The 19,744-nt window shown below is 42.9% G+C and overlaps 1 protein-coding gene across 1 annotated transcript in view; it reads left to right on the top strand.

Annotated features, from left to right (window-relative positions):
* Fbxo38 (F-box protein 38) overlaps positions 1–19,744 on the top strand; it is a 46,794-nt gene that overhangs the window by 16,920 nt on the left and 10,130 nt on the right. Inside the window, 10 exon segments of the mRNA XM_032889528.1 lie at positions 1,377–1,514; positions 2,522–2,659; positions 4,996–5,089; positions 6,231–6,361; positions 10,222–10,392; positions 11,948–12,090; positions 12,912–13,125; positions 15,071–15,187; positions 16,301–16,480; positions 17,926–18,666. Of these exon segments, the coding sequence (XP_032745419.1) occupies positions 1,377–1,514; positions 2,522–2,659; positions 4,996–5,089; positions 6,231–6,361; positions 10,222–10,392; positions 11,948–12,090; positions 12,912–13,125; positions 15,071–15,187; positions 16,301–16,480; positions 17,926–18,666 (2,067 nt within the window).

A 19,744-nucleotide genomic window follows, 5' to 3' on the forward strand; every position in this document is an offset into this window, starting at 1 on the left:
TTTTATTATCCTATTAATGTTTATGTTGACTATTTCCCAAAGATTACTCCAAATATTGTGGATATTCTGAGGATCTAGAAGTTTCTGTAATAGTCCTAGGAGGACCTGGTGTTTAATACAGGCTAGGGCCTAAGTCAGATGCGTGACTACAGAAGGGTGGATAGTCGAGACCCCTCTCATTTGTAAGATTGTGGGATGAGTCTGAGCAAGGATTTGAATATTTGGATTTTTAAGTGATGAAGAGGTTTTACTTCTGAAGTTACGATGTAACCTCAAGGTAGAAGACTTTTTTTTATCTTTACATTTTCTGTAATTCCTGTACCAGTTAATTGGAATTACAGGCTTTGGTAAGTTTCACTGAAGTGAATTATTTATGTTATTGACGCATCGCTTAGTACTCACTATATGGTGGCCCTGTGTTTATGGGCTACATTTGGCCAAGATTAGGACTGAGCTCAGGTGGCTGTCTTTGGATCTTTTGTGTCTCGCCCTTTGACTCATAGCCAGTAGGACAGACACCTTCGTGATAGACACAAAGGTGAATCCTGTACCCCTCTTGGTCTGGTTTTATCCCTTTGGTCTTACCCTTTTTTTATTTCCCATCTGTTGCTATATGGTGTGTTCACATAACAACTAAAAGTGCCATTTTGAGAAGACAGGCCTAGGAGCAGGTTTCTGAAGCTCCCTCTTTCCTTTAGGATTTACCAGTATCGGTCTCCTTCCGTATCTGCTGCCGTCTCTCCTACTGGGCACCCGTCCCCTTTTCCAGATTGAGCTTCTGTATATAAGATTCATCAAAGGCATACAATACCCTCACAGTTTGAGATATTAAGATAAACAGTTGTCCGAGTTTCCCCAAAGCGTCTCCCACATAGTTACAGATGCCTAAAATCCCTAGAATTGTGTAAATGACATCAAGGTGTCTCTTGTCGACCACACACCATAATATTAAAACTCATTTGGCCTCCCTTTGTGCTGAGAAAGTTCTTCTTATGGTGGGGGGAGTAGTTAGTGGTGATTGGCAGCCCTACAATACTGTGCAACACACCTCCCGCTTCACAGTTGTACTTTGAGAAACTTATTTTTATTTTGTATCTTACAAGGTATGGCCATGAGGTAGATGTGCATTTAAAACACAGAAATAAATTTTAAGTCTCATTCTTTATAATATGGTTTGCATAAAAGTTCTTTAATAGCCTGTTTTAAATAAACCAAATCTGGTAGACTTTAATTATGTAATTGGTTCTGATAAAAATCTCCTGAAGGATAGACTGTCAGTTGAAAACTGGACTTTAGCATACTGTATGAAGACTGCAGAGTCTTTTTCATGGGTTTTTACAGAGTCACTTCCATGTTCTTTTGTGTGTGTGCTCTAGGGGTCAATGTTCCTGAAATCCCTTGTATTCCTATGCTAAGGCACCTGTACATGAAGTGGGTGAGACTCACTAAACCACAGCCATTCAAAGATTTCCTTTGCATCAGCTTGCGGACTTTTGTCATGAGGAACTGTGCAGGTAATCCTATACAGTTATGGGTGAATTAAACGTACACCGATGTAAAATGGCATTTGTACTGAAAATTATGTTATTACTATCTATGGTTTTGATTCATACAGTTTGTGAATGCGGCATATTTTTGTTTTAGTTGAAATATAACATTAGCAAAAACAAAAAACAACAGACTAGCTTAGTGTTTTATAAGCGTGACTTTTAGTCCACTGGATTGTTTTAATACATTTCAGTCTTTAGTTTCTGATTTTCTAAGTATTAGGAACAGTTGTTCCACATTATGCTTTGTTTTTATGATGTTCCTCAGCTAAACAAAGCCTTTAGTGCCCTAGTCAGTTGTCTGCAGTGCAAGGGTAACTTCTCTCCAGGCTTCTCCCTGTCTGGTCTTAATGTAATAAGATCTGTTTGCTGTCTACACGGCTGTGCGGCTTCTGACCCTGTATTGTCGGTGACCACTGTTGTCTCGCCCTGAGATGCATCCGTCCTCTTTCAAGTCTGTTCGTGGGGTTTAGAGCCTGCTTTTCTTGGCATCTCTTTCTCTTCTCTTTATTCCTTATTACGGAGTGCAGCATGTCCTTGGTACTTCATATATTTGGTCTTTTTACCCTTTTGGGATTATTTATCTGCTCTTTCTCCATTGGAAGTCTTAATGGATGGGCTGTTGCTTTTTTGGTCTTTGCTTGTCTCTAACGCACTCCTGACATAAAGAGATGATAGAATGGAAAAGCAGCTCATTTGAGTGAAGGATCAGATTTTCTTCTTGAGGTTTTTGTTCCACTTGTTTTGAAATGAAAATTATTGGCATAAGTATATGTCGAAACATACTGCATATCTCAACATTAGTTGAACTATTCTTCTGCGTAACAAGTTTATGGTTAGCATTGAGAAAGACTTGGAGCCCAGACAGCAGCCAATGTCATTTACAAGTTACACGTTTGAATTGCTGTTGAAAGAGTCATCATTAGAATAGTTTACTGTATTAAGATTTGTTTACTGTTGTTTACTTATTTCAGGACCAACAAATTCCTTGAAATACGTGCCCTTGGTAACGGGTCTGGCCTCTGCTCGGAACCTGGAACACTTGGAGATGGTTCGAGTGCCTTTCCTGGGCGGTCTCATCCAACATGTGGTTGAAGACAGCTGGAGATCAGGTATCTGTTTTAGTTACGAAACAATTTTTTTAAAGTTAGCTTCTGATATATTTTTTTTTTTTTTGGCTTTGTTTAGTTGTCTCTTAATGTTTTTTAAAATCATATTTGTAATTGTCTTTGCTTTCCTTCTGGTGTATTTGATGAAGGTAAGTAATCCAGGAGCACGCACGGGTTAGTAATAGTCTTGGCCTTTTCATGCATGTAAACCTTCTCAAGACAAATGCAGAGGGATGCGGCAGGCTATGCTGAGGGATGCGGCAGGTTATGCAGAGGGATGCGGCAGGCTATGCCGAGGGATGCGGCAGGTTTTCTGGTTGGTTATCCATTACTTGGTAAATAAACAGAACCTTCTTTCTTGAGCTCTTTCTTAGAACTGCTGACCCAGTGGCCCTCTGAGGAGAGCTACTGCACGACTTGAACATCTTAGGTCTCCAAAAGAGCTCAGGCTTTAGAACTGCTGTTGTGTGTTTATTACAGTGTATGGGAGTTTCCATGCCTGTTCCCGGACAGATAATAACTCTTCATATCCCTTGGCTGCAAGAGAGGAAACTAACAGTTTGCTAATCATTTCATTGATGAGAAAAAAATAATGGTGTAGATATATAGTACTTAAAGCTAGAAATGTAATTAATACAAATTATTAATAAAGTAAGATGGAAAAGAAAGTAAAATGAAAATAGAATAGAATAAAACTCCTCCAGTAACATTGACAGCGTAAAGCTGAGGTCTGTACGCTCGCGTGCTGTAGACGTGCTATCGCCTCGTCAGGTCGGGACAAGCTCCCTGCACTGCACCAGTCCAAGATGGGAGTAGGCTCCTGTAAACCAGCAGTGTTACCTTAATTTTTATTTCAGTAAAGGAGATAAAAATCAAAAGAGTGAAGAAGCCCACAGTCCATTAGAGAGAAGGCCTGAAGAGAGCCAACAGATGCTGTAGGTCATGATTACGACATGACTAAGAGTGAAAGGCGGTCTGCACACAGAGCGGGAAGACATCTTGAGTATGGATCGCTCTGACAGCTGGCTTGTGTTAAGAATATATAAGGAATCCTTGAAATTGAGAAACAGGCAGGCGTCCCAGCAGGGAAACGGGAAAGGGCTAACACAATCTTCACATAGGACTTTATCCACACGACCGGTAAACATGGAACAAAGAAAAGAGACGCACTTCCACAAGACTTAGGAAGTACAATTTAAAGCTACCGTGTGCCACAGAAGCGCTGACGGTATTGGTATGAGAGACAGTAGTGTTGGCTGGTGTGCACCATCAGGACAATGCAAGAGTGAATAAGGCTGATAGCCTATACCCTATAATGGTGGTAGACGTCATCTGCTAACATTGGCCATACACACAACAGTTGTCTCTTGGCTTTAAACCCAACAGAAAAGAATGTTTGCTTACCCAGAAATGCATGTGAGGTATGTTTATAGAAGCATTGTTGCTAATGGACTCCCAAAGAGGACCGCCAGACATCGATCATTCATGACATAGGTAATTAAAATGTGGCATATTCACATACTGCTCTGCACAGTGCAAGGGAGCAAACGGAGAGCCACCCACAGCACTCCGGTGAAGTCACATAGCAGCGTTTGGTCAGTGAAACCAAACACAAAACGTACGTGCCTGGTGACTTTGTGTTCAAGTGAAATCATTTTGCTAGACATTAATGATTTTTGTCTGCTGCCCTTCCTTTTGGTGTTCACTTTCTTTCAACAAAAGAAAGGGGCTGCAGAAATGTCTCTGTGGGGAAAGCGCTTGCTATACAACCAAGCTGGACCTGGCCCAGCAATCAGAAGACCCAGGTTACACGAGCCATCACTAGGAGGTGGAGACAGACGATGACCAGCCAATGTAGCCAAAATGGCAAGGTCTAGTCTCAGTGAGAGACCAACCGTGTCTTAAAGCATAAGGTGACAAGAAATAAAAGCACCTCTGGCTCCCACACGGGTGTGTGCACTGGTACAGGAAGTTAATTGATTAATTAATTAAAACGAAATTTGAGCAGTCAACCATGAAAACAAGTTAAAGCAGGGCTGTCTTGTTCCATGAGTCTCTGGCGGTTCAGGATTTGACCAGCAGGTGGCAGTCTGTCTGTACTTCCTGTGGCTTTACAGCATTTTCTTTGTCTTAACTCTTGAAGTGTTCAGATGCTCAAAGTCTGTTTCCAGAGTGAGTATCTGTTTTGGGGAGTAACCACTAGGAATAATTCACCTTGAGGTAATTCGATTGTAGCAACAAAGTATTTACCTTTAAACAAGGAATGCTTTCTAAGGCTCCTTTTCCAAAAGGTCCGCAGTCAGAGAATGTTTATTTCTATTCCTTTTTTCTTTAATCAGGTGGTTTTAGGAATTTGCACACTATTGTCTTAGGAGCTTGCAAGAATGCCCTTGAAGTAGATCTTGGTTACCTCATCATCACTGCTGCCAGAAGGTATGTCTAACTTTACTTATATTTTCTTGTTCTACAATTAGAAGTTTAGAAAACTTGGGAGCTAATGTAGGCGTATGTACGTGTGTATCGATTTGATTGTCTCATTTGAATCTAATCCACAAAGGAACTATGTCAGGAGCAGGCAGCATCACTCCATGTTTGTCTGACTTCAGAACCGCAGCCCTTTGACCTGCGCTCTAGGCGGGTCAGCCCTGGAAGGACATATAGTGTCACTACAGAGGAAAGCAGTCCTGAGTGTAGTGTGCACAGACGTTGGTGACACTGGTATCTGAACCCATTCCTTAGCCATTCTCCATTTGTACAGTTTTCTAAATTGTCTTAGTTAATGATATACTTCCTAGTCAGAAATCTGTCTTAAATCAGCCTTTGCAATGTTGCAATGTCTGTAATCTTTGAAATGTGTCTTCATAACACTTTATATTACATTAGCTATTTCCTTCCTCTTAGAGGGCTATCTCTACTTATATTTTTATATTTTCCTTAAGTTGAATTTTTATTCGTTTATTAAAAATTTTTGCCAGTATATATACCATTAGTAGACTATTAAAAATAAAACATGAGTGTTTCTAAATTTAACTTAGTGTTTTTATATATCACAGACATGTTTCCTTTATTAAAAGTAAAGCATTAACACTAGCATAAGAAAACTGTTAGATACCAGCATAGGATACACAGAGAACAAAATTTTGGGTCGCCAATTCCCACTTTCCACTGTGGGTTCTTCAGACTGAGTCTAATGACTCGGGTCGTCAGCCCTGCATAGCCAGTGGTCCTCACCGAGCTGTCGGCCAGCTCTACCCCTCACTTAGGTCATCCTTAAGGAAGTTCTTAGGAGAAAAGGAGGTTCCTGGCAGGTTCTAGGATTCTTGCTGTATGATTTATTGTTACTAGTTGAATAGCTAAGTATACTGCCTAGTGTGAGGTTGCACTCGAAAAGAGAAATCTCAGGTTTTGTTTGGTTGGTTTTTGTTGTTGTTGTATGTATGTATTTTAATGGAAAGAGAGAAACATTCTTGATACCTGTGGTAACTTTTGTAAAATTATAAACTTAATTCTAAGTTCTGTTTTCAGGAAGTCTCTGAGTCCATTGTTTTCCTTTAACGTGTTTTTCTGTTTGTAGGTTACATGAAGTTCGCATCCAGCCTTCTTTAACCAAAGATGGTGTCTTTTCTGCCCTGAAGATGGCAGAATTGGAGTTTCCCCAATTTGAAACCCTTCATCTGGGATATGTAGATGAGTTCTTGCTACAGAGTAAGACATCATGCTTTATTACCTGGATGTGCTGTGGAAAACATGCGTGATATACTCAGTACTGAACGATGAATATTCTGTGACTTACTTTCTTGACTCTAAGCCAATCTAGTGTCTTGGGCTTGCATATGTTGGAGAATTGTTTTACTTCACGGACTGAGTTCCTCTGTCACGTGGCCACTGGTGTGAGCATGCCATTTGGGCTGCAGTGATGAACACTGGGTGAAGAAAACCTTTATCTGGGTTTGCAGTTGTCCTCACTCTATTGTCCACGTTTCTTTCTGATTCTGCTTCATCTTCTCAGAATGTCCGTCCCAGTTCCGTTTGTTGAATTCGATCTGTCACATTCGTTGGAGCTCTTGACGGTTTCCTCAGATGAGGTCCCATTTGCACATATTTTTCATTTCCATAATAAGCCAGCTGGGGGTCTGGACTTGGCAGACACTGTGAGCACACAGTGGTTAGTATCCGTTCTACGGTATTGATGCTGGCTTGATAACACTTTGGGTGTGCATTAACAATTAGGAGCTCATCCCTTAGGGCTGAATTCAAGTCAGTCAGATTCATTATTCAAACTTTCTCCCCACATGACATTTCTAAGATAGTTACAATGTACAACAACTGTGTGTTTTCATTTTATCAAGAATTAATCTTTTGTCAGGTAGTTTATAAACACTCTTGAACATCCACTGGCATAGCAGATGGTTTTTGTATTTCCTTTGGATCTAACATGCATTAGAGAACATAGAAAGGTAAAATACTGTTGACCAAGGCAGCCTAGGTCAAAGCATAGGACAGTCCTGGACGGAACCCATGCCTCCCCTCCTTGTTCCTTTCAGAGTTAGTACAGCGGTTGCGCTTTTGTTTGTTGCTTTTTCTTCTTCTTTGTCTTTGAGCTTCTCATTAGTATACGTGCAGGATTCTTTTTTAAAAAAATCGAAGCACCCATTTATAGCCAATTTGATAGCAGAACCACTTTTAATCTCTAGCTTGAAAACTATGAGGTTTTATCAGAACATCATTAAGAGGTTAAGATAGTAGAATGGTTTCATAGAAAATTAACCCTTTTCTTATCCAACTTTTCTAGTTATGAAAGAAGCTGCTAGTATCCTGTTTGTGTAGCATCGGTGTACTGATGCCCCTTATGTCAGAATCTGTTCTTATAGGACTTTTTGCTCTGAAGATCTATAGCTTAACAATGCCCTATCCTTGGGATAGCCACCCTTAGGTCTCCTGATGGCTTACCTGTTGTTAAAACCACTTGCAGGGTTAGGCGGGCGCTTCCTGTGTTTACACCAGTTCTGCCCTGTTGTATTTCTCTTACCTCACCACATGTTTTCAGTAGGATATAAACACTACTTCTTGACTACCATTATTTCATACTTTTCAAAGCAATTTGTTTCATACTTAGAAGGTTCTTTTATAAGCCCTTCCATTTTTAGACTATTCAACCTGCCTAAATATGGACTCTGCTTCTCTGTAGACTGCCAGGGAGTCTGTAAGGATTAGTGTTAGGTTACAGGCCATTTTAAGAGGGACACAGGCTAGGGAGCTGGGTCAGTGGCTACAGTGATTGCCAGGTCTGCATGAGGACTCGAGTTTCCCAGAACCGACTAAAGCTGGATGAGGCAACACATGTCTTAAGAATCCATCTATAATCCAGCTTTCCTTTAGATGGGGGGAGGTATAAACAGGCAAGTCCCTAGGTGTTCTCATAACAGCTAGCCTGCCATTGCATCAAAGCAAGAAACCCTATCTCAAAGAGTACAGAAAACAAAGACTGACACCAGAGACTGTCCTCCGACCTCCCCGTGAGCACCACGGCATACGGAGGTACCCATACACACCAGGCAGAAAATGGAGAGGAGAAGTGGTCAGCGCTCATTCTTGCTCATTTCATCTGCCGTCTTAGTGATTCATAGCTCGAAGCAGGAAGGTGACGGAATGGGATTTTCTTGTGGAAGTCAAGTCATTTTCTTTGTCCGGCAAAATGGCTAAAATAGAAACACCACCTTTGTTCTCTAGCAGTTACTAAGGTTAGATCAGGCGGTGAACATACTGTTAAACTGATGCTCTTGTGTCCTAGAATAAAGGTGGCTGGGACTCAGGGACCCGAGGAATACTTAGAGAAGGAGTCTTCGTTCACATGCAGTTGTGGGCACCGATCAGGTTGGAAACTCAGAAATACAGACTTAAGTTCTAGAATAGGGGTGGGGGGGTCGGGAGAGGAGACAGAGAGAGAATAGAGAGTTGCCTGTTGTTAGTCATAAGATTGTATAATAAGATATTTAAGGACTTCCCTGCTTTCCTCTTGAATGGCTCTGAGCAGACATTGAAAAATGATAAATACAGCCAAGTTTGGTGGCACAGGAAAGGAAGGAAGGAGAATTAGGAATGCAAGATCATCCTTTGGTAAATAACAAGCGAGATACCATCCTAGGCTACTTGAGGCCATCTCCAAGTAACAGCAAAGCCAAAATACATTTATAGCCATCTTTAATACTTGAGGTAGTCAGTAAGTAGTGGTTTTTACCTTTAGCTGCCCTGTAAGCTAAAAAGGAGGAGAAAAGGAACAGAAATGAATGCCTGGTGTATCAGGGTTTTAAGAATTAAAGGCAGTAGAAAGCCTCAGGCAGGGATGGCTTGCATTAAAGGCAGGACATGCATTTGTCCTTTTACAGTGGGGCATTTGGGTGGACAGCACCTAATAAATAGAGTCAGTTCAAGATTTTACTCATCATAAGGGAGAATGCAGTCTTCAAGTCCAAAAAGTAGCAAGGAGGTTGATGTTTAGGATGGGGTAAGGTGACTTCTGCAGGAAATACCAGCAAATGCTGATGGTGGGTAGAGTGTGAGCTATGTGGAGAGTTAATGCAGTAAGTAGTGCTTGGGGTGGACTGATGGGTTAACACACATTTCCACGTAGTTCAGGCTAAAGATACACCTTGCTCTATTGCTCAAGACGGTTCCTGGAAGGCCCCGTGAGTTTTCTTTGCAGGTTGCTCAGTTACTTTGAAGGAATCTAGCCCGTGTGTGGTAATTCTTCCTAGTACCACCCACATACTGACGACACACGAAGGAACAGACGATCGCTCAAAGAGTTAACTGTCCTGACGAGTGAGGACCAACCTTACGGAAGAGAGATATGCAAGAGATGAAGTGTGGGTCCCGTGATATGATTTAGGATGATTTACATATCTTCTCTCCCTCCCTTGGCCCTCCCTCAAGATTGTTGCCTGACCAGTGCGATGTGTCTGAATTAGAATCCAGTTCAGGGGACAGGTAGACACCTATCACCTATGCTGTGGGCTCCTTAGTGAAACCTGGTCCTAGTTTCCCATGGCCACATCAGAGTTCAAAAACTTGATCTTTATAATATTTATATAATATACATATATGTATACATACATATATTCACATATGCTATTATATATATACATGAGACTTTCTTTTTTATGGTTTTGGTTCTTTTTTTTTTTTTTTTTTTTAGAAGATTTATTTATTTATTATATATAAGTACACTGTAGCTGTCTTCAGACACCAGAAGAGGGCATTTTGGCTCTTTTTTTTTAAAAGATAAGATTAAAACTTCATAGTTGTATGAACCAATACATCTCTGTTACACTTTTTCCTCTTTCTAAACAGTTGAATATTATTTATCCTATCAGCTATCCCTGATTTTTAACACAGATTCTTGTTCTTCTGAGAATGCTACCATATATTCTGAACACTGACTTTAAATTTGAAGCCAGGCTGATGATGACCAATGGTTGAGCAGTTTAGTCACATGAGAGGATAAGGTACAAAGTTGTCAGCACTCCATGACACTGAGACCTTCTTTGACATTGATTTCTCTCTAGGCAGAATGGCGAATGCAGATTTGGTGAAGTATGGTTTGGCTGATGTGGTAGAAAATCCTGGTATCATTACCGATATCGGGATGAAGGCAGTCAACGAGGTTTTCTCCTGTATCAAGTATCTGGCGATTTATAACTGTCCTCATCTACACAACCCATATAATTGGATCTCAGGTACTGTAGACTTGGAAATTCCACTATATTTTTTGGCAGGGAAATAACAATATGCCTCTTTATGTGATATGATTATATTCCTAATGTAGATATTTTATGTACATGTATCTTACGTGGATTGTTCGTATAAGTTCTGAGAACCATTCAGTGAGCTGGAAATCTATTCAGTGCCTGCTTCAGTTTTTAAAGCTCTTAGCATAGAAGTTTGCACTGCCCCAGTTTTAGATTTCAGTGCCCTGGTCTTCATATGCATGTCTTTTCACAGAAGACTAAGGGTCACAGCCCAGCACCTAGGCCATTGTTCCCTTGAGAATTACCTTAAGATGGCACAGCATCTGGAAAGACAGTGTGGGCAAATTTCTAAACTCGTCCTTACGTGACTTCTGAAACTCTAAGCTGAAGTGAAAGCTTTTATTGACCAGAAGTCCTATTTTGTCTCGACTTTTCCCGCCTACCCCATCGTTTATGCAAGCGAATTCTGTACTTGATGTTTTTCCTTATGCTGCAAGTTCATCTTCCCTGAAAGGGATGCTCTCTATAGCCTTTAACTGTCAGTGTTCACAGGGCTCTAAGTAGACGAGCAATTGAGGCTGAGTTTCTTGTGATTCCTACTTCAACCACACAAAGACCCTTGCAACCTCTTACTGAGCCCTTGGCCCCTGCTGTCAGAGCGGGTGCCACCCCCGTCTGCACTCATTGCGGAGCCGCTAGCAGGACTGTTCAGTGCTCTTGAGCCTCTTCTGAGATGACACATAGCACAGTGGCTATACCTCACCTATCAGTGGCCCACATGTTACTGGAATTTAGGAATTTTAGTATATAGCAGGTATAGATCACTTTAAAAAATAACATTTATTGGGTTTTTGGTTTGTTTTTCTTAAATACAGAAGAGTATAAAGAAGAAAACCAAAAATGGCTTATAATCCCATCATTCAGAACTCCTGTTAACACTTAAATTAAAGTAATACACGCACTTGATAAATTTCAGACAGTGCAGAAAGGTACAAAATGAAAAGTCTCCTCTTCTCAAGGTAACCATCGTCAACAGTTTCTTATACATTCTTCTGGACAAATTACTTGTGCATATTACATCCTATACATTTGTAGCATTTAAAGTGATTTATAGACAGACAGATCTTCCTATGTGTACACTGTCCTGTGCCTTACTTTTCGTACTAAGTATGTTCGGGAGAGCTGTCCATCTAAGCAAGCATATAGTTCTTCTCGTTCTGTCAAAGTAGGTGCGTCTGTCCGACTAAGTGAATGTACCATGCTTGCCTTACCCAGTGTCCTGTTGCTTAAAGGCATGTAGGCTGATGAAGGGATGGCATTTAAAGCAGGACCACCTTAGTTTCACCTCAGTGTTTCCTGTGCCATGTATTAATCACAGTGAATTTAGCTTTGGAAGCATCATAGGAGAGAGTCATCAAGCCTTAAAGACCATGAAGCAAGGAAAAGTGACTCAGAGAAAAAGGATTGAAAGGAAAGTCTTTTGTGATCTGCAGCAAAAATTCCTCAGTTACTTGAGTACGTTCTGTCGTGTCGTTTTGAACAGACCACTCTAGATGGACCCGACTGGTTGATATCAACCTCGTCCGCTGCCATGCTTTGAAGCTGGATTCTTTTGGCCAGTTTGTTGAATTATTGCCCAGCCTGGAGTTTATTTCGCTGGACCAGATGTTTCGTGAGCCACCCAAGGTAAATCACAGTTGGGAGAAGTTTATGTATTGTGTTCATTTCAGTCCATTCTGATACACGATGTATTTCTTCTTAACAAGTGTGCCTTTACGCTGTTACATAGTTGTAACTTCTTTAAAGTCCCATCTTCAGTGAATGTATACTGTTTATAATAGTGGGTGGCCTCTTGGTGTTATCAGTGAATATTGCTTAGGGGCTCTTCAGAGAAGGGAAAGGAAAAACAAGATACTGCCTCCTTGTAACTAAGGGTTGGGTAGAGATGAGGCTGCCAGTCTGTCTGCCGTAGGACAGAGGCTTCTCCTAACTCAGAAGCTGCTCAGCAGGCAGTCGGGTCTGAGGAGTAGATATTTACTTCGGAAATGCTTTACTTTGCTGCCATCTCCTAATAAGTTATGTCTTAAACAATCCAAGGTCTCTTGGTTGTATAAAACGTCATTTTACAGCTGCCCCACGCATAGAACTCTTCTCATGGTGCTCTGTGGTGCTGTGACTCTGGTCTCACTGTTAACAGTTTGTTAGAACTGGAAAAGCATAGGACTTGAGGTCGCAAAACCTGTTTTCAGTTCCCAGCTAAAGCACTTATTGGTCATGTGCTGTCACACAGACCTTCCCAGTGTGCACCTGATGCTCGAGAATCAGGCCAGTAGTGCTTTTCTTGCTTGAAATGTTGTGAGCCTTGAACGATCCCTTTATATGTACTTGAAAGCATTTTCTTAAGTTGTACTTTTAAATACTAGCCCTTATGTAAAGATGAGAGGTTACTAATGGCGTGTTGTGAGTTGTATCCCAAATTAATAAGCACATGGTTTGGTTTTCCCTAGGGCTGTGCTCGAGTAGGTCTGAGTGCAGGAACTGGAATTGGGGTTTCCTCCGCGCTTGTCAGCAACCAGAATTCCAACAATGACAATGATAATAATGCTCAGAATAACAACGCCAACATCCATGACAACAATCACCATCACCCAGACGACTCGGATGACGACAATGACTTCCGTCAAGACCTACAACAGGGAGAGGCACAGTTTGCAGCCGATGGTAATTCAGATCTTTCATGAGCTCCAGAGACAAATGGATTTCTCTTTGGCTTGTCCGGTCCCGTCGTTCCTTTTGAGCTCGTCACTCTTTTCCACACACAGAAATCTATAGGAGCATTAGAGAGTGGAGAGACTGATGGATCCTGGGATTAGGGCACACGGCAGCATTAGCCATTACTTTAACTGAGTCAGCTCTGAGGTCTGTGGCAAAACAGCCTCCCAGACTACTGAAATGAAGAAAGACGTGAGCACCAGCCGTAGTCATGTTCAACAAACTAAATCTTCACAACTGTGCAGCAGAGAAAGTGCATGTGCTCATTCCAATTGAGAGAAGTCCTGCCCAATTCTTTAGTAGTTATAGAGCAGCTGCTGTGACAACCCATGTACCGAGGGTTTCCTTCTACGTACCCTTCTAGGGAGGAGCAGTGGCAGTTTCCTTATAGGTGTTCTAGCTTCTCAGTTGATTTCTCAAAACTAGAAAAATAATTCCTGCAGCCATCTTTGTCTTTCTTTTGTCTACTCCCATAGACATTGTAGATATTAAGAAATAGGTGTCCTGTGCCTATGGGAAGACTTGTAATTGAAGGCATCTTGTAAACATAGATTCCTGACCAAAGAGTTCTCTACAGACTTTTCTTTTTGTCTCAGCAAAGTCGTTAGATTGACTCTGAAGCCCGGTGGTCATCTGACAGCTCAGCTTTTGATAGGATCCTTTCTTCTCAGGGTCTCTAGCCATTCTTCTGCTCTTACCTCAACCTCATTTAGCATTCCTACTCGGTTTGATCCTCTCCCTTCTCTCCCCGCCTCTCCTTATTCTTTGTCATTTAGAATCGCATCGTTAGTGCCAACTCTATTGAGCTTTCCACTTTTTTAAGTAAATGAGGCCAAAGATGGCTCTAAGCTTTCTTATTTGCACACACAGACTCATAGATCTGTAAGCTTAGAGTCAAATCAGTCTCCTGACCCAAACTCCAAGAGATACAATGAAGTGTAAAGACGAGATCAGATCATGTGAAGTACATGTTGTCTGTTTGACATGTCCAAGAATCACGTTGTGTAGGTCACAGCCACCATAGAAACACAGATTTGAAAGACATAAATTATCTCTGGGAAGTTCTTACTTTAGTGCAGAACTATGCAAATCCTATAAACACGATGTGGTGATAAGGGCAGTGGAAAGTGTGTGCCCACAGCTCAGCAGAGAGGAGAGAATACCTTTTGTTGCAAAATCTCGTTATTGTATTCAGTACTGATATTGTTAGGACTCAAAACTGAGATTAGCCAGAGAATTTTTTGGGAAGTATGATGTTGCTAGATTAAATGTCTTGCATGTTGCCTTGAGAGACTTTACACTTCATTTTGTGAACACCTGATGAAGTCGCCTGTTATTAGTGGTTATAAGTTGCAGCTCTTAAACTTTTCATGGGACTTATCCTGTGGAATAGTGTGAGAATAAAACCACACGTTCTCATTGGCCCACTCAGGGTGTAGTGAACACTGAAAAACGTCCAGCATTTAGATGCCATGTAGTTTTATAAACTCTCTGTAGTTTATTAGTGATTTTTGCCATGCACTGATCAATAGATGGCAGCCTAGCCTCAGGACTAGGGGTTTGCGTGCTCGGTATAGCCTGGATGTGACAGACCTTATTATTGTTCTGAGATGGCCGTCATCATCACCCAGCAAGTTCCTTAAGGGAGACACCATCCCGCTGTCCCTGCAGGGATGACTACGGTCCCTTGTCTCAACTGTGACTTTCCCTGCTCTTACCTGTGATCTCCTCTTCTGTGATTAGCCGGCCACTTCCTTGTCTCTCCTGTTATCAGCTGCTCTTCTAAAGGCAGGGCCTCCCCACGACAGGGTGTTCTGTTCTCAGCACTGCCGCAGTCTTGCCTGCATCGTAGGTGTTTGTGTTTTCTTTAGTTTTTACTTTATTTTTATTTAAGCACTGAATGACATGGAGGACATGGTCCAGGACGATGGAGAGGTGGTGGCCGAGAGTGGAAGCGGTGTGCCAGCTCACCAGGGAGTTCTGCCTGTGGATGCCGATGAGGAGCAAGCAGGTAAGCTTGTCAGTCTCTGCATCCGTCCTTAGGCCATCACAGCCGAGCGCAACGGAGAACAGGAAGTACTGAGAACAAGGGTTAGAAATCATCGCTCGTCGCTGCGTCCTACGTTATTGTTTCATTTTGTTTTGTTTTGTATTTTACTTTGGTCTTTCCAGCTGCAGCCAACAACCGCCTTCTTATGTTTCACCGTCTCATGTGTGCATATAGAAAAGAAGCAGTCAGATTGTTAGGGAAATAATCCCATTAGCAGTGTTCAGTGCACACAGCAAGCTGTGTGTGTGTGTGTGTGTGTGTGTGTGTGTTTGCATAACAAGTCATAAACGTGAGAGGTCAAAAGAGACGTGTGAAAATGATGTGAGTAAATGCCCATTTATTAAAGTCTCAATAAAATTTTTTTAACTTAAATTAAAAAAAAAAAAAACAAAGTGCTTGTACTCTGACCTTTCAGAGGGGAAGAGGGGCAAGGCCAAGGCTGATCTGGGTTAGTAAGTGGACCAAAACCTAGGCTCTGTCTCCAATGGCAGGATAGTGCCATAGGCCTTAAATGACCTTGGTCAGCTCTTTGCCTTACGATGGGAAAGTTCTTCAGAGGTGAGTGCTGTGGCCCAGCATTACTTAGAGTACAAGGCACAGTCTGAGGTTAGAGTGCAGCACTGCCCTTCCTGATTTGCTGTCATGATACCTTGTTACTGATGCAGTCACTCACCCCGCAGACTTACTGGGGGTTGGTTAGCTTTGTACAGTGTGATGCGGGAAGGCACATCGGAGGCCTTGCAGCCTGCGTTTTGTTAGTCGTACTAATGTCAGTCACTTGTCAGGATCAGGGCAGAAGAGGAAGGTCCGAGGTTGTGCTATTACATGGTCTACACAGGCGTCCATCCACTACCAAAGGGCCACGCGAGGTCCTCGCTCCATGCATTCTGAGCTTTTTCTTCTCTGCTTTGGCTCATACATTTGCAAAATTGGGAAGTTGTGTAGCTTAGTCTCTGACAGAGGCTACCCTGCCTAAAGCATCTCTGTGACCCCAGATCTGTGACCCACAGTACTCTTTCCGTTAGAGTTTTTCTCAAGCAAAAAGTATTCTTAGTCTTGTGCTTTTTGTTTTAGGACCTAGTGGTCTACAGCGTGTAGTAAAACCAACACCAATTGCTGTTCACGATTCAGAGAGCGATGATGAAGAAGACAGTCTAGAACTCCAAGAAGTCTGGATTCCTAAGAATGGTGCTCGGCGTTACTCAGAACGGGAAGAAAAAACCGGAGACTCAGGACAGCCCAGGGAAACCGCAGGTGAGAGGATGCCCTACTCTGTCTGTAGGTGGGCAGCTTCAGAACCATCCCACCGACTCTCCGCGATGTGTGTGCTCTGTAACGTACAGTGCAGCTTACACGTCTGACGTGCAGGAAGCAAGGAAGGCAAAGGCTAAGCAGGAGAGTGGGCCGTGCTGCCGTGGGGAGGAGGGCGGAGAGGTGTGGGAGGGCAGTGAGCATGAGGAGTCGTAGTGGGGCTTCAGGTAGCTTGGGATGAGGTCGTCAGTGGTCACTCAGCAGCCGATACTCTGTCCAGGTGTAGTTTGATTCTGGTGGCTGCTGTCGTACTCGGGGGAGTCCTGAAATACGGGAATTCGGGGTTTTCCTTTGTTTATGTGGGGTTGTGGTGGTGCTAAGGGTTTGGACCTAGACCTTCATCTTGCAAGGAAAGCAGTCGGCCATTGAGCTATGTCTCCGGCTCCCTAAAATATGCTGGTGTTTGTTTTGTTTTGAAGTAATTCCTGGCTTCCCTTCCATCCCTGGCAGCCCCTTATTCTATGTGCCTTCCTGAGTAGCCATCGTGCCCTCTCTCTCCGGTCACAGTCCTTCCTCACCCAGCTTCTCCTCCTCTTCTCAGAACTGTGTACTCGCTGCTCTTAGCAAAGGGTACTTTATTCACACTATACTTTTTCTAAACTGTGTGCTCATTTCCTCTTTACTCCTTAGCATGTTTCAATGTTCAGTAAACAGTTAACGCTGTACCTAAATCATATTTAATCTTAATTTGGAAAGCTTGGGTTTCTTGGACTTACTGCCACTGGCTGATTATTCACTTTTTAAATTCACTCTTTTTAAAATTCAAATAATATACTGTGGCTTAAAAGAAGCTTTAAGGAAAGTAAAATATAGGAGGAATGGGACCAACTGACTAACAGAATTTTTCCTAGAAAATTTAATTTCTAAATCAGGCAACTAAAGTCTGCTGGCCAGAAAGCAGCCTTCATTGCTTGCTCTGTTCTGTAGTCATAGAGCCTTGCTGTGCTGTACGGCCTTGTATGTGCTGTGAAGGGTCAGGTTCCGGCTGTCCTTAAAAGCCTTTAGTCTGGTTGAAGTCAGGTAGAAAACCTAGGTCGTGGTGTTCCAGGCCTTGCTGTAGTAGTGGCCTTAGGGTAGGGCACACCAAGGGTTTGCACAGCACCCCAAGCTGAGGCGGGCCTATATTGAGGGAGACGCTGGGCTAAGTGCAGGGTACAGGTAGGGGGGTGGACGGGAACTTGGTTCCAAATCAGATCTCAGTAGGCTTCGGTGGGCAAGCCGGAGGGCAGTACCAGAGACAGGTCCAGAGCTTTGTAGCACTGAGTTAGTAGTAGTAGTTTGTAGTCACCGTGAGGTGACTCGTCTGTTCCAGATTTACTCTTGCTTTTTGTCCAGAATGTGTACTGAAATCTTTTCTTTTCCTCGGGTCATTCTTCTTTCTCTGGAAGCAGTAAGTGGAAAAGGCAAGACTCCACTTCGAAAGAGGTACAACAACTCTCATCAGATGGGCCAGGCGAAGCAGTTTCCCCTGGAGGAGAGCAGCTGTGAGAAAGGCTGTCAGGTCACCAGTGAACAGATCAAAGCTGATATGAAAGCAGCTAGGGATGTTTCTGAAAAGAAAAAAACCAAGGATGTTTATCCCAGCTGCAGCAGCACGGCCGCCAGCACCGTGGGAAACTCCAGCTCGCCCAGCACTGCTTCTCAGAGCCCGGACTTTGTAAGGACGGTGACCAGCGGCGGCTCTTCTGAGCCTAGCCCTCCAGAGGTGGATGTGTCCCGGCAGTGTGTCTGCTCCCCTGGTGGGTCAGAGGACTCTGAGGCCATGGAGGAGGGAGATGCAGAGAGCTCTGTCTGCCCCAGATGCTGCTGTCTCAGGCCCCAGGAGTCTCAAAGGAGAACTAGCAGGTGTTCTGATGAGGAGCGGCCTTCGACCAGCAGAGCCTGTGTTGTGAATGGCGCGGATGGTACGAGATCCGCCTTTTCCTTTAGGACTCTGCCACAAGGGGGGTCTTCAGGCCCAGCACATGATGAGAGGACTAATGGGAGTGGCTGTGGGGCTACAGGTGAGGACAGGAGGGGGAGCGCCCAGCCTGAGAGTTGTGACGTGCAGTCTAATGAAGACTACCCTCGGAGGCCCCTAACCAGGGCCAGGAGCAGACTGTCCCATGTCCCGCTGATACCTGAGTCAGGTATGACAATGCTCCCAGGGATAGCAACTGCAGGGCAGGGCTGGAAAAGGAGTTTCCTTATAAAAAGCTAACTGATGGGAAATGATACTCTATTGGGGAGGTCTGTGGATCATAGAAACTTTTAAATCATTTTTAACGAGTGTTTTGATGGAAACAAGTGTAAAATACTTTGAATCCAGAAAATTGAGAATCATTTCACCTTTAATGCAATTCTGGTTCTGATGCCTGAGCCTGCATAGACACGGGGGTGTTGCTTCTTCCCTCACTGAGGGTGTCTCGGGAAGACCTAGTGCTTAGGGGAAGGTAGGAGCATGAGGTGCTGGGCTGCAGAAGTTCCCTGTACATTACTGGGTCCGCCTCTGGGTTTAGTGATTGGCTTTCGTTTTTGTTTTTCCTGAAATCTGCTTTGCTCCCAGTGAGGTTAGGCAGGACATTGACAGGTAAGTAAGGAGTTTTCCTCAGATTAGTTGGGTGATGGTACACACATGCACACGTGCGTGCATTTGATGTTTCTGCTCTAAGGTGATCCGTCTTGCCCTTATTAAGTTACTAATATATACCAGTAGAGTGGTGGATTTGAGTTTCCTCTAAGCATCTCAATTTTAAAATCCTAAACCAGTCCCACAACAGAGGCATGGCCTACTTTTTCACTAAATAAGCTGACTTTCTGAGTCATTGAGCCCACAAAAGTAAGCTTTCTGAGTGCAAGACGTAACCTGTGTGCAGATAGGTAGCCCTAGTGGTGTATGTTCATATAAAACAAGTTGTATTTGAAGATTGAGTGTGCTTTCTAAGCTCTGGTCTGTTCATAATAAAAATTCTTCTTCCAGCTTGACTATTAGACGTAAGTGATAGTCTTTTAAAAACATTTGGAAAAGTGTGTATAGCATGACATGATGTCATTTTGAAGTGTGTGGCTAGCTCAGTAACATTAATAGTCACATCCGCACCTGACACAACAATTAATGTCTTTGTCATCCTGAATGTGAACTTCAGCCCTGTACCTGTGCGACTTAGTTGCCTGGTTTGGGCTCTGTGAAGTCGGATAGACAGCGTTCATCACTCTGGAGAAGGCCTG

This window comes from Rattus rattus, chromosome X (genome assembly GCF_011064425.1).
Source record: "Rattus rattus isolate New Zealand chromosome X, Rrattus_CSIRO_v1, whole genome shotgun sequence".
In the NCBI taxonomy this organism is placed as follows: Eukaryota; Metazoa; Chordata; class Mammalia; order Rodentia; family Muridae; genus Rattus; species Rattus rattus.